At 34.5% G+C, this 15,319-nt stretch overlaps 1 protein-coding gene and 1 non-coding gene across 2 annotated transcripts in view; both read left to right on the top strand.

Annotated features, from left to right (window-relative positions):
* Positions 1–15,319, top strand: part of IFIH1 (interferon induced with helicase C domain 1) — a 52,553-nt gene that overhangs the window by 24,801 nt on the left and 12,433 nt on the right. Inside the window, exons 4-7 of the mRNA XM_063108824.1 lie at positions 2,352–2,456; positions 7,748–7,968; positions 13,195–13,405; positions 14,213–14,430. Of these exons, the coding sequence (XP_062964894.1) occupies positions 2,352–2,456; positions 7,748–7,968; positions 13,195–13,405; positions 14,213–14,430 (755 nt within the window). The remainder of the gene's footprint in view (positions 1–2,351; positions 2,457–7,747; positions 7,969–13,194; positions 13,406–14,212; positions 14,431–15,319) is intronic.
* On the top strand, positions 12,012–12,085 carry TRNAI-AAU (transfer RNA isoleucine (anticodon AAU)). The gene has a single exon. It is a non-coding gene; the product is annotated as a tRNA-Ile (tRNA).

Genomic DNA, 15,319 nt, shown 5'->3' with positions numbered 1-15,319 from the left:
GTACTTAATGTAGGACAGTGACACAATGTTAGATTTTAGATAATATTTGTTAATATTTGTCAGTAATTTTGGTATTCTCTTCAGTTCTCATTACTACATTTAAAGCAACAAATGAAAAGCATGTCAAAATTCACTTTTTTCCCTCTAAAATCTTGGCCTATAATTCTGGATCTAGAATTATCCTTGCAATGACATTTTCCCCATCTCATTTTACACCTTGCCTTTTCCTTATAAATCGTATTCTCTTTTCATCAGTACATCTGCCCAAAATGCTCTTCTACTTGACAGTTCTATCCCACACTTGCCTCTAAGCTTCTAACAAGACATACCTCTGGGAATTACAAAGTGCCGTATTTAAAATCTCTCAGTGAGATATACAGGTTTTCCCCTGTGATCATAAGGGATTCCTCAAATCTGAGTTTTAGAGCTAATCTACGACAACTGATAAGCACAGTATTTTCACATTAGTATATTTATGTTGTTATAATATACTTAAACAGTATGGATGTCCATTGAGAATTTTTCTACAAATGTCGTATCAGCTTTAACTTTTAAGAAAGATGCTTTACATATTTGATTGGCATTGGCTGTAACTCCATTATATCTCCCAAGCTAAATAGGCTCATCCAAATTGGAAAGGAAATGTCATAGATTTCACAAACATATTCTCAATGGAATACTAGTCAGCAATAAAAAGGAACAAATTACTGATACACACAACAACATCAATGAATCTCAAATGTCTTATGCTAAGTTAAAGATGCCAGACATAAATGAGTGCATAAATTGCATGAATCCATTTATATGGCATTCTGGAAAAGGCAAAACTATAGGGACAGAAACCAGATCAGTGATTGCCAGGGGATAACAGAAAGGCATTGACTAAAGAGGCTTGAACAGACTTTCTGAGCGGTGGAAATAATCTTAATTGTGATGGTGGTTACAGAACTGTATACATTTGTCACAATCCTCAAATTGCACATCTAAAAAGAGTGATTTTTACTGTTTGTAAATTACACCTCAATACATCTAACTTAAGTAAATTAACTGGTCAAAGAAAAAGAAGCTACTTGCATTTTTGAGGAGTTATATATCATTTCTTTCCAGAGAAGTTTTATTAATAACATACTATATGTCTGTTTTTTTACCCATTTCTATTTCCAGCCTTAAACATGTAACTCTCAGCCTAGTTTTAAACAGCTGAAGGCTCCTTTAATATAATTTATTATTACATTGGGGAGCTTTAGGATGAAATAATAATCTAACAAGTATAAATATTATGAAATATTATTAAGTGTAAGAAGAACATTATTAAATGGTGCTCCTGCCCTAGTAATATGCTAACTTCTTGATTTTTATTTCATCTTCTAATCACCAGCAATTAAGCTACTGTGCCAAAAGCTTATTGTACCTAATATTACTTAATGGTTATCAAATTCTGTGAGATAAGTGGTATTAACCCCATTTTACATAAGGGGAACTTAGGCTCAGAGCAAAGTCAAAGGCAAATTTCACGTCTTTCTGATTCCAAAGCCAACATTAGTAAACACCATTCATTTACTTTTACCAATTTAGGGATAGTTCAGGCCCTTGAGAATGAGATTGCATAAGTTTTTGGAAATAAACACAAGGAAGGAATTCTTACCTTGAGGGAAAGAGGTTTGCAAAACGAACTGATACTGAGTACTGAAAACAGAAAATCAAGATTAATAAGTGAAGGGTGTGTTCTTGCCATTCATACAAATCATATAACTTTTTGATGGAGGCTTAGTACAATTACAATAAAGAAGACATTTATTTCCAACCTGACGAAAACTGCTAGTACAACTATGATGCCAGGCTTTAGTGATATTCTTTTTGAGCAAATTCTTTGTGGGATTTTTAATTTATGTTTATCACTGAACAGTAGATCCATGTATTTTATTAATTTTTTACACTTTATTACTTTATCATTTTACATGAAAAAAGCTCAACGGTTTTTATATAATACTTTTTGTTTAAAAGCAATTACTAAGCCTAGATATTTTGGGGGGGCAAAATTTACATGTAGAGGGGCAACAAAAGTCATAAACCCTTAAAAATTTGCATTAGTTCTCATATTGGACATATAGTACTCTAAGTAGGTAGTATGTATTTGATTCACTACCCGGCAGCTGCTCATCCATAGTGGATTTTTCTTTTTTTTTTTAATGTTGCCTGCCAGAAACTCTTACCTTTTATTCATAACTGTCTGGGTGTGCCTTCCCCACTTGCATTGAACTGTATGTACTGTGTGCTGTAGAGGTGTGCAGTTAAAATACGTTTATTCTCAGAAATATTTTTAAAATATTTTAAAATGTTTTCCTTTGCAGAATCAGACACAAGTTTGGCAGAAGGAAGTGTCAGCTGCTTAGATGAAAGTCTTGGACATAACAGCAACATGGGCAGTGATTCAGGCACCATGGGAAGTGATTCAGGTACTGCCTAACTGTTGTGTAAACCTTAAAAAGTGTGAAATAAGACGCCATATAGTGGAAAGCATGGGGGCTGTTCATACCCTCCCTAATGTATTTATGCAATTAAAGCAATTCTTTTCTACAGTGAAGTCATTTTGGAACTTTGCCATTCACTTTCTTTAAAAGTACAACTTACAAAAGTCTTAGAACCAAACTCTCTAATTTTGATCCAGTACATATCTTTTTGGTCTGGCATATGTCACATTCCATCGAATCATGTCATCTATTTTCTTTACAAGAACTGTTGCAATTAATTTGACTGCACTTAAATTCTGTAGCCAATTTCGTGCTTATATTTATTCCCAAGCCCTACTTTTTAATTAGGATATATTTTAAGTAAAAAGTTCATACTACCAATAAGAGGAGAGTGACTACGGATAACTGCAAATTACAGAGACCCTCTTAAAATGAAGAACTAGAAATTACACATAGTTCAAAGAGTTCTAGTATGTATAAATATCTCTTGAACAGGAATAGAGTTTGAAAAATATTTTGGTCACTAAATGGAAACTTCACTGGGTGTTTCCCAAATTGCTCTTCATATTGGTTTTATGTCCTAACATCGATAAATGAGAGTGCCTGTTCCCGATCCCCTTAACATTTCTATCACACACCTTCGTTGATACTTCTTGCTATCAGATTTCCTAATTTGTCAGTTTGATAGATTTCACCTTGTTTCTTTCTGTTCTTTGAATGTGTATTTCTATGATTACTACTGGGCTAAAATGTTAACATCATTTAAGTATGGGTGATGGGTTATTGGATGTGCCTTTCTATATTTCTATATTTGTTTATACGTTTTAAATAATTCATAGTCAAAATTTAAAAATAACAAAAAAATATACTTTGCAATATGGCCAGCAAAGAAGCAGTGGAAAACTGACAAATTAAGAAACAAATTACTTTATTCTTCATTTGTTATTGAGTCGTTTCCACTTAGAAAGTATTGTATAATTCAGATTATTCTGTACTGTCAGAAGAATTATAGAAATTTAGAATCTACAATAGGCCTAAAAGGGCAAAATAGTTTATATAAAGATGGCCCTCTGCCCTAAAAGCTTTCCAAATTGAATTTGAACATCTCTTTTATTTATATATACTTTTCTCGCAATTACACTCTTAAATCCCTTAGTACAAGTTAGTTTGAGGAAGCCCAATTCACCAAATGTCAGTCAGAAATTTAATCTCAATTTAAAAGGGTTAGTTCATTTTCTGTTCAGTTCGGTCATTGTTTAAGTTCTTGCCATGTACTTATTTCTGTGAATTGTATTTGTTTTTTGTATTCTTGTCATAAAATTGTTAAATTTAATAATTAACATTTCTATTACATGCTATTGATGTTAGAACTCAAAATATACTCTAGCTAATATTTAACATCTTTATGGGTTGTTTTAAGTTTCTGGACCTCATCCTAATTTTTATTTGTCTAAGTAAGGGCTTTTCAACAATACTCACTCATTCAATAAATGTTTAATGTGCATCCTCTATGTGCAGAGCATTTTGCCTAGTTAGAGCTGTTAGCAAATGTATTTTCTGATTTTTAGTCCTCAATGTGGCATGAAAGACATGATAAATCTGAATGCAACCTACTTTTGAAAAGCAAACACATTTTCTAAGACAAATACATTTTTGAAGACAAACACATTTTCGAAGGACCTCCCTTGAAATTCTAGATGGGTCACTACTTAACAAACAAAGAATTACTTTGAATAGTGGGTAGTAAAATTCTGAAATAATAAAATTATAAAATTTCTTACCTTCAGGTGCAGGATATAACTTGAAATAGAAATCAATTCAAAAAAAGGTTTAAATAAATTGGTGAACTGTTAAACGCATGGTGGGTCACTGAAAAGCATTACAGTGATTGCAATTATATTTTAACCTTTGAGGTTGACATCACAGGGGATGTTATTCTACATGTCCTTCATCCTTCTTCAAAGGTCACATGATGGGCCATAAGGATCATGGGTGTGACCCAATACAATCACATCATCGTCCTTTTTGAAAGTATTATGCCATAGTAAAACATAATTACTGGTACTTTTAAATTTTAAATATTATAATTATGTTATGAAAGGCTATCTTTTTTTTTTTCTGTTTCCCACTTTCAAAGAGGTAAACTGTTTCTCAAAAAGTGGCAATGTTTTTGGCAATACGCATTGGCCTGATATGTAGAAAATGTTTCCTTACTATTAATATTTGTCCAGCTGGAATGGCGTATTTTTCTGTGGTTACATACTATAGGTAAAGGAATACTTTGTCGATTTCAAACACATGCAGTGACAGACCTTTTCTCTCCAAGAATAACTCAGCTGTCAAAATCAATGTGAGAATTAAATTTGCCACATGGTGTAGTTCCAATAGAATATTATTATTTAAACCTTATTTCATTCCAGTTTTTGACCATATATATGGTATAATTTTAAAGTCTCCGATCAATATTTGTTGTAGAGGGAGGACACAGTGTTATTCAAAGACTGTGCATATTTTAAATACTGTTCTCATTATTGCTTTTAATTGATTACACTTTTCAGAGAGAGCCAGAAATAAACAACAACAAACAAACAAAACCCAAACATTTCTTTTATAAAAGAAATTGGCTCCTGGCTTACAGATACCAGCCCAGTTCTCTCCTTCTGGTGCGGAGAAGAAAAAACTCTTTTTTCATGGCTTATGTGGATAAATTCTTTCATCCCTATGTCAGAAGATGTGATAAGGCAAGAATCAGGCTGAATATTTAGCACTCACCCAGCTCTTTTTCTTTGGATGTTATTCTCACATTGAATCCAACTCTAATTTTTTCCATATCCACTCTGCTTCTCTTTTAAACTTGGGGCTACCCTTCAAATCTCCTAGTCTTGACTCAAAAATGTGGAAGATTACTGTGCTATCTATCTAGCCAGATATTTTTAGTGGCAGCACTACAGTGCCCTAGAATCTGAAGTCCTTGAGGACAAAGACTATATTCTTGGGAGTGCATGGTATGTAATAGGCACCCAGTAAATATTTACCGCAGAATGAATTAGTGGTACATGACTAGTTAAGTAGCTGTAAAACCTCATGGCTTTGTTTCTGCAGTTAAATTTTGAACATGATAGCCCCTTTAACATTCTAACTTTTCTTACATTTATTAATGCAATAAATATCTAATGTGCAGGAGTAATATTGATATTTTACTCATCTAATATGATTCTAGATTCCTGGGAAAGATACTTAAGAAGTTGCTATTTGTTTCTCTTTTTTAATTTTTGTTGCCCAAAGACACAATAGTAATCATAAAAAACAAAAGGGGGAAATAATTATTAAAAAGTGCATGCAACTATTATGAGGGAAGCAGCATCTTATTATTTTTTTAAGTCTATGCAAAAATGTACCTAGAGTGAAATTAAACAAAGAGAATTCGTTGGTATCTTTTAGCAAGCTTCCTAGATCAAATAAGAATTCAGCAAAAGATAATTCCTGGATCTTGGTTTAGACACTGCCTAAAATACATTTTTTTTTTTTCAAATATTCTGGCTCTTTTAGTAACGTTAGGTGATAAGTGAAGTATTAGGATTTTGATAATCTATAAAAGCCTCTTAGTAGAGAAGTAATGTTGTTCTTAAATAAATCTGAACCTTACATAAATATAATAGAAGATGAATTATTATAAATAATGTTCAAAACAGGCATGGAAAGAAAACTTGTAAATGTATATTTTAAGTGTGGGTGATTTTGAATGAGGTTTTTATGAAAAGTATATTAAATGAGTCAGCAAATGATCCAGTGATAGCTTAAATGTACTGCATCTGTCTTTTCTTATCCACATAGAAGGCAAATTTCCTGCCAGGTTGGTAGCTGATTCTAAGTGGTATTTGGTGTGAATTTTCCTACCTCTTTAGATAGTACTATCACAACAAGTTAAAACTCACTTAAATAGAATCATCTAGTTGTCAAAATGGAGCCATCAGCAAGTTTTTTGAAGTTAATGGGATTATGTTAGTTTAGTTTTATTGCAATCATCGATAAGAGAAAGAACACATTGCATGTGTGATGAAGTACTGATAAGTACTGTCATTTCATTTTTCTTGTGATTGTATAAAGCATAAGATGGGCTTTTAAGTTGGTATGACATTTATTTTACTGCATATCATATGATAACGTATGCATTTTTAGATCTTTTCCTGGCTAATATAGATAAATATAATCACATAAAAAATAGAAAATATGTCTAAATCAAGATATGTTATAATAATTTTACTCTGATATTCATAAAAATGTATGTTAGTACCTACTTTATCAGTATTTTGAATTTAAAAATATATGCTAATTGGAAATATTTTTGATAATTGAGCTCTGGATTTCAGGAAAAGTATGAAAATATGGAAACATATGAGGGTACTTCAAATATTTCAAGGAAGATCAAATTAAAGATAATACAAATATTTCCATCAACTTTTTGAAGACCCTCATAAGTATATAAGGAAGTAATAAAGATCACAATTCAAAATTAAATGGCAAAATTAGTCACAATTTAGTTTAAGCCAACAAAATTATTTTTTACTTTTCAATGAAAACCTACCAGTTAAAGGATAATATGGGAAGAGGTTTTAAGAGAAATACCCTTCTTCGTAAATACTGCTTCTGTACAAACTGGTTGCCTTAAACGGGAAAAGGGACCTATGTGTGTGTGTGTGTATATATATTTTGGTATTTGGTTGCCAGACAAAGTTTTTACAAATGAAGGAAAACGGTATCAGCTGTAATAGCTTTTTCGCAATTAAAAAAATAAGAGGGAACACCAAACAAGGAGGATTAATAATTCCCACTTTCTCAACTCCTCTTGATTTTGTGGGTGGAAGGGCTAAGATAAACAAACAAGTAGGACATGATGGCTCGACAAAGAGATGGAAAGTCTGATGCATTAACAACCATAACTGCCAATCTTGCACCACAGCCCTTTCTGTAGATCCCCCTTAGCTCTGCCACTCTGTGAAAACACTCCCTTACATTTCCCCCTCCCAGCCTCCGTCTTGTTAATTCAGTCCCTTGCACCCCCACTCCCTCGCCACTTCCATGACAGAGCGCCAAGGTTGTATCCTGCAGATGCAGAGAGCTGACACACATTGGTACAGAAGATAGAAAATAGACTGGTTTGGACCACACGTGAAAAGGAATTTAACCACAAGAGGCCTATGTTTAGTTTCAGGCTTCCTAGCCTTAGTTATTTTGTTGCCTCTTCTCTTATTTTTCTTCTTTTTAACTTCCTGCAGATGAAGAGAATGTGGCTGAAAGAGCATCCCCGGAGCCAGAACTGCAGCTCAGGCCTTACCAAATGGAAGTTGCCCAACCAGCCTTGGAAGGGAAAAATATCATCATATGCCTTCCTACAGGGAGCGGGAAAACCAGAGTGGCCGTTTACATTGTCAAGGATCATTTGGACAAGAAGAAAAAAGCAGCTGAGCCTAGAAAAGTTATAGTGCTTGTCAATAAGGTATTCAAACAATACATAATGTAACTGTTCATTTCCATTTTATTTTTGTGAAGCTTTTATGTAATTACATTTGTAGCAATAAATCACCCAGATTCACTTTAATTAGGAGTAATGTCAAAATAAGCCATTTATTTTATTTTTAATCCTTATTTTCTACATATATATAATATCTAAGTGATTAGCCTTAAAATTAAATTTTTCCATAAAACAGAACATTAAATCAAATAGCTGTAACTTATGCATAATGGTTACATTTACCCAGATATTCTTTAAGGTTAACTGGTACTAATTTATCATTGCATGTGAACATGAATAACCCCAAAATATCAGTGGAATCTGGGATCACATATCATATTTTAGAGTCTCTTTAAGCACTGAACCTTAGTCAAAGATGGCAACTCCTCTTTATCCAGAATATATATAATGTGGTTTGAATATAAAGAGAAACTTAAGTGAATATTTGATTTATCTGTATCAAGTTAAATAGATAAACAATGTTCAAAGATTATATATGTAAGTTAAATAGATAAACAATGTTCAAAGATTATATATGTATTATATATGTTACATTAAATGCAAATTAGTTTTTTCTTTTTTGATAATTCATATCTTGGGGTATCCAAAGACCACCTTCAGAAATAGGCATGTGTCTCCTTCACTGTAAAACCAAGTTTAGTTATTTGAGCTTTATGCAGATAAATGAGAGTTTATTCACTTATAAATTTGTAAATGACTACTAATGCTTCAGTAGATATTAGCTCTCTCTCCCGCTTCTTTCTCCTCACCTTTGTAACTAATGAAATTGAATACCTTAACCAGAGAACAAGATCTTAAGAACTCGGTCCAGAGAACAAAGTTAAATGGATTTGAAGCTACTTAAACTGATGTTTTTGATATCATTTGAATGGTCTTCTCTTTCCTCAAACTCAGCTTCACCATCTATCCTCCCAAAGGGTCTCTCCTTCCCTATTTATCTGTCTCTTTGTTAGTTATAACACTTCCTCCAAAGCATATAGCCTCAAAACCTAGAAATTATTTTTGATTAATTTGCTTCCTTTATTTCCTTTATCTGGCCACAGGGTCATAGACTATTAGAGTTGGAAGGGACCTTCAAGATCCAACTTTCTTCCTTTGCAGCGTGGTCCTCTCACTTCTGCTGGGTAACTTCTAATAAGGAAGTCCTCAAGTCATTCTTTGGACAACAGACGCTGTTAGGAAGCCCTATATGTATCTATCCAAATCTCTTTCTCTTCAACCTGTAATCATCAGTTAGAGTTCTTTTCTCTGTGACTATACAGAGAAAGTCCTAAGTTTTCTGCCTTGTGACAGTCCTTCACATAGAGACGGTAGCATCACGTGGCTCCTAAGTTACTTTTCTTTTTGTCCCATGGGATAAATACCTGCAGGTCCTTTGCCTATTCTTTATATAACATGGTTTCCAGAACTTTCATCATTCTAGGTGCTCAAACTCTTCCAGAGATTTATCTAGGATCCTCTGAAAATGCAGCATCCACAGTTGGACAAAATAGAGATGGTCTTACCAGTGCAGAGTATAGGAGAGATGAGATGTGACACTCACTCAGCCCATCACTGGGTTTGCCTTTAGCATCCACACACTCATCTGGACCCTGCCATAAACTCAAAATCCTCAATTCCTTTTCATTTGAAAATCTGTTAAACTAGAACTCTCTTAGCTTATTTTTGTGTAGTTAATTTTTCAGCTTAATGCAGATACTTATGTTTATCTCTTCATATCTTTCAGGTTGATCGATTGTTTCAGGTTTCATGTTTTTGTGTGTTGAATACATCTTCCTTTCTATAGTATTCCATTTTCCTCTTGATGCTTAATTCTAGTCAGGAATCTTTCGTCCCATTGGATCTAGGTGATTCATATGAATGCACATTTATGACCGTGTTTAAATGTTAATTTATCCTCATTAATTATTCACATTCACTGCATTGCGTGTACATTTTAGGACATAACCCTAATCCTTGATCTACTTCCCTATTGTTTTGATCCTCAGAATTACTAGGAATCCCTCCACTAGTTTTTCAATCTGTGTCATAATTGTTTACTTTACTATCTCATTTCTTTGAATTTAAAGTAATTTCACCTTTAATTCATTTTGATTGAGTCAGGAAATCTCCACCCCAGTAAGTCAACATAGCCTGCATTCTGTATTTGGCTCAAGAGCAAGGTATTGTGACACTTGATCTAGAAAAGAGAAATCCTGTTCCCTAACACCATTTACTTTCATCTCCTTTCCTCTGTCCTTTCCAAAGTTATAGCCTTCAAATGCAAAGAAAAATGAAAACACCACCTGTGTTCCCAGACTTTCCATTTCCTATCTAGGGCTTCAACATCATGAGAAATAAATCCCAGGTTCCTTCAGATGCTATAATGCAGCCACATATGATTCAGCAGAAGTGGGTAGCAGTTGGGTTTGATTAGTCTTGGCAGGCACTCTGTCACATCTCAGAAAAAGGCTCCAAGAGGACCACACATGTCCCAATTAGACATGTCAAACTTGCATCTGGCTTTCTCTGTGTCCTTCGGTAGGAACTCAACGCCACCCAGAGTGAATGTCAGGATTTCCAACAACTGCTATCTCCTGTGACAACTTCTTTTTGTTCTGTAGATCAGAGGATGCTGCTTCTATGGAAGGTTTTGACTCACCTTTTGTGGGCAGAACCTCATGTTGCTATGTCGCTACATGGTACAGAGGTTCTTAATGAAATCATTTGGCATGACCATATTTAAAGACAAATAAAATGCATATGCTATCCTCAAGGAATCTACAGTCTAAAAGAGATGTATGTTGATAGCATAATAATTAATATTTCATTGCACTTTATAAAGCACTCTCAAATATAATATCTCATTAAATCCACACAGCTACTCTATGAGATTGTCATTATTATCCCTGTTTAACCCGTCAGACAGCTGAGGCTCCAAGACTTTAGCTGGCCTTTCAGGGATCACCCAGCCAATAAGCAGCAGAGACGAGATGTGAACCCTTATCTTCTAAAATCATCTGGTCTTCCCTTTCCATCATACTCCACTGCTAGGATAAAATAATCAGTAAACTGTCAGGGAAGTTTTCTGAGTACACTGACGATATGACAGCCTTTATTTCATTTAATTTTCACAAATCTATAATAGGTTAACATTATCCTCATTTTTTAAGGTGGAAATTGAGATGATTGAGATGATTCAGATCTTGTTCAAGGTCACATAACAAGCAAGTGGCTGGAGTAGCTGTTCTCAGGGCTGACTTTCTTCCCTCTGGATCATGCTTTTTTCACTACATTCAATTTCTTTCTTCCTCAGAATTTTTCTTTCTGACTTCCTTTGCAGATATTTCCTCTGTGTTGCACAAATGAGAGGGAAATAACACTTCTAGAAAAAGGAATCAGGAGTGGCTTTGTGGAAGAGAGAGAAGAGCCGTGGCTCTCAAATTTTAAAGCCTTAAATCTCACATGGGAGGCTTCATTAAAGTGAAGGCTTCAAGGCTCTGTCCCCAGAGATGGTCAGTAGTTTCTGAGCGGGGCTCAGGAGTCTGCATTTTCCAAATCTCTCAGGTGATTTGTGGCAGGTAGATCAGAGAGACTTTCCTTTGAAGAAAAAAAAAAAGAGAGAACAAAACACTCAATGAAAGTTTCTCTTCTTACTTTTTCCATCCTATGGTAGTGTTCTTTCAGTCACCAACCTTGATTATTGATTTTAAGTCTACTTTGCTTCCTTGGAATTCATGGATTCTATTCTATCTCTTCCCTCTCACCCTGTCCTGCACACCCCACCCTCACATCCACTCTTAGAAGCCTCCATCATTTCCACTAAAAAGTAATGGGAAGCAGTGTTCTCCATATCCTGTTTTCCTCAGCCAGGGGGATCAGGCCATCCTCACTGAACACATAACGAGGCTCACCTCAAGTAACAAGAAGAATAACACACACCATGCAGACTAGTGGAAAGGTAACCATTGATTGAATTATCAGGTAATCACATTATGAGAAATATGAGGGCACTAAGTTCATGGGCTGGCTGGTTAGCTCAGTTGGTTAGAGCATGGTGCTAATAACACCAAGATCCAGGGTTTGATTCCCGTACTGGCCTGCTGCACCCCCTACCAAAAAAAGAAACTTCGTAGAAAGATTTGTATATCTATTAATTCTGTTTGCCCATGAAATTTCTGAAATATCTTTGTATAATGTTTATTCTTTGAGGCTTGCCCTTAAAACACTTTCTGCCAACTCTCTAGTCACCACATTGTGCACCCCTGGGCTTGCCTTGTATAAATTCTTTTGGGACATGACCTTCAAGATGTCCTGGCTGGTCTTTCCCTAATCCAGGAGGTATTCTGAGTGATTAGTAATGTGTATCACTGAGGTATCAACCCAGCTACCCATAGTAGACATTACAACACAGAGAGAGTCAGCTGAAAAGGAACAAATGTTTCCACATCTTTTTCCAAACCTATTTGCTGTTTTGTCCTTGCTCAGCCAACAAAGATGTTCCAGCAGTTCCTTTGTTCACCCTACATCCCTTCTCCTAGTCAATACCTTACTTCTCACTCTAAATTCCCTGCTCCTTCTGATACTCTAGGTATATAGCCTCTGGCCTGATCCCAAAACAAATGACAGGAATAAATCACCTCTATAATACAACTCATAAGAATCCCATGAACTGTTATATTAAATTTAAAATACTTTGCCTGATGTTTACAGCCCTTTATAGCCTTGACCTATTCTATAAATTGAAAATGTATTTCTTATCCAAACTTAGTTTCAACTTATCTCTTTACTGACCCATGGTTTACTAGATTAAAATTCCTTCTAATTCCTTCTTCTGAGAGGTCAGTCGCTTCTTCTTTACTATCACTTTGTATGTGTTTCTGTTGGAGAATTATTGCATTGTGTTACAATGATTTACTTTGTTTTATTTATTCCTGGTCCATGTGCTCAGCTGGACTGAGTTCCTCAGAGTTGTCAACTGTATCTTAAACACCTTTGTGTTCCAGACACATAGTCTGCACCTAGTAAGTATGCAATAAACGCTTATTGACAGACGAATGCAAAGAATAATGGATAGGTTGTTATGCCTAAATAACTGATACTGTAAACACCTTTGTTAATGCCTGACACATAGTAGGCCTTGGATCAATACTCCTTTTGCTTTAACTATGCATTTTCTCTCTCTTTGTTTAAATCTTCATATTTTTTAAGGTACCATTAGTTGAACAGCTCTTCCACAAAGAGTTCAATCCATTTTTGAAGAAATGGTATCGTGTTATTAGATTAAGTGGTGACACCCAAATGAAAATATCATTTCCAGAAGTTGTCAAATCCTATGATGTTATTATCAGTACAGCTCAAATCCTTGAAAACTCCCTTTTAAATTCAGAAAATGGAGAAGATGCTGGTGTCCTGTTGTCAGGTTGGTGGAAATGTTTATTTTTAGAAAAAAGAAGGATTAATAGTAATATCAATGATAGTAACAGAGCCTTATATTAGTTAAAAGTGTTTAATGTTGATAAAAAAAATTAGCCATAGTTTAGATTGTCTTTCATTGCTTAAGTTTTCATTAAAACTCTTCTACACTTTGGGAGATGGGGAGGATAAATTTTTAATTAGATTGCTGTTCTGCCTAAGAATACCATTATTATATCACGCACTCACTGACTTTCTATTTACTTCACACAAGTTCGATCCTGTTTGATATGCCTTCTTCTCCATAGAATAGAGATACAATCTTTCTTATTTTGTGGAGTATGGAAGGAAAGGAAAGGAAGTAAAAATAATATAATAATTAAATGCAATTTTAAAACAAAGCAAAATTATTTCTTTAAATAGTGTGGTTTTCACTTTATATAACAAAAATAAAATTCACCAACCTAAAATTAAATATTTTATTAAAGAACAAAAGTGTAACCCTGAGAGTTTTTTTTGGAACAAGTCAGGATGTAAATTCCACCCTTTAATAATTTTTAGCTCTACAAGCTTCCCGAATCTCATCTATTAAATAGGAATAATATCTACCAGGGATTATTTCATGGTTGGTATACCTGAACTTCTGTATGTACAGGTGCCTAGTATAGTTAGATTGCCTCCTGAAAAGTGAGGGAGGGCTGCTCCACTCAAGCAAGAAAAGGCATCCCCAGCTCAACTCAGTAGCTTAAAAGTACTTCTCTCATTGCATAGCCTGCTAGTGTGGACAAATGAACCATTTGAATTTTTTTTTAAGACTTTTCCCTCATTATCATTGATGAATGTCATCACACCAATAAAGAAGCTGTCTATAACAACATCATGAGGCGTTATTTGAAACAGAAGTTGAAAAACAGTAGACTCAAAAAAGAAAAGAAACCAGTGATTCCCCTACCTCAGATACTGGGACTAACAGCTTCACCTGGTGTTGGAGGAGCCAAAAAGCAAGCCAAAGCTGAAGAACACATTTTAAAAGTAAGTCATTAACTGTATGAATAATCAATAAAACCAAAGCTAAGACAAATGCCAGTGCTTCTGGGGCTTTTTAAGTAAGGTTGAGTTTAAGAGTTATGATCATCAGTTACATGAAATCTATTTGCTTTAACTACCATAAATATACTCGATCTTCTACAAAACAGTGGTATGACTTAATAAATAGCTACGACACAAAACAGTATCATAAAAAATATGGAGAGTGGATAAAATTAATGAGAATTTGAGACAAATAGAATGCTTTCTGTTCAACATCTGCTCCTATGGTTAAACTTAATGAATCTATTTGGTGTAGAAATATACAGAAACTATGAAAATTTCTAGTTTTCACACATGATAAAGTCTTACTCTGTGAGTTTCAAAACTGCATGTTTCTGTGTCTTTTCTGTTATATATGCTTCTAAGAATCTGGGTAATTCAAATTAAGAGGGAAATAGACATATTAATTAAAGATGAAATCGTCAGCTGCCCCAAAGTGGTAACACTACATAAAGTACTACTGATGATCTCAGGTATTAAATGAATCAGAGTAGCCCAAAAAGTATGTTGGTACCAAGGCAGTGGCATTGTAATTTTAAGTCTCTTACTTTAAGTTGAATTTAGTAAAAATTATGTGGAATAGACACAACATTCAGAGATGCAGTTATTGGCTCTAAAATATAATTTATTAGTAGGATTAAGGACTCTACAGTCTGATAATGCAGGTGCATGGGCTAAGGCTGCCCTCAGCTTTGCACTGCCCTCTATGTTTTGAAGAGGGTGGTAATATTGATGAGGGATGTCAGGAAGACCTTTAATGTGCCCCACATAATATGGTGATCTCAAGATCATTCTTTCTCAATCTCTGTAAGGTGCTATACTCTTTCCATGT

This window comes from Cynocephalus volans, chromosome 1 (genome assembly GCF_027409185.1).
Source record: "Cynocephalus volans isolate mCynVol1 chromosome 1, mCynVol1.pri, whole genome shotgun sequence".
Lineage (NCBI taxonomy): Eukaryota > Metazoa > Chordata > Mammalia > Dermoptera > Cynocephalidae > Cynocephalus > Cynocephalus volans.
The sequence above is the reverse complement of the archived record's forward strand: the minus strand, read 5'-3'. Positions and strand labels throughout refer to the sequence as shown.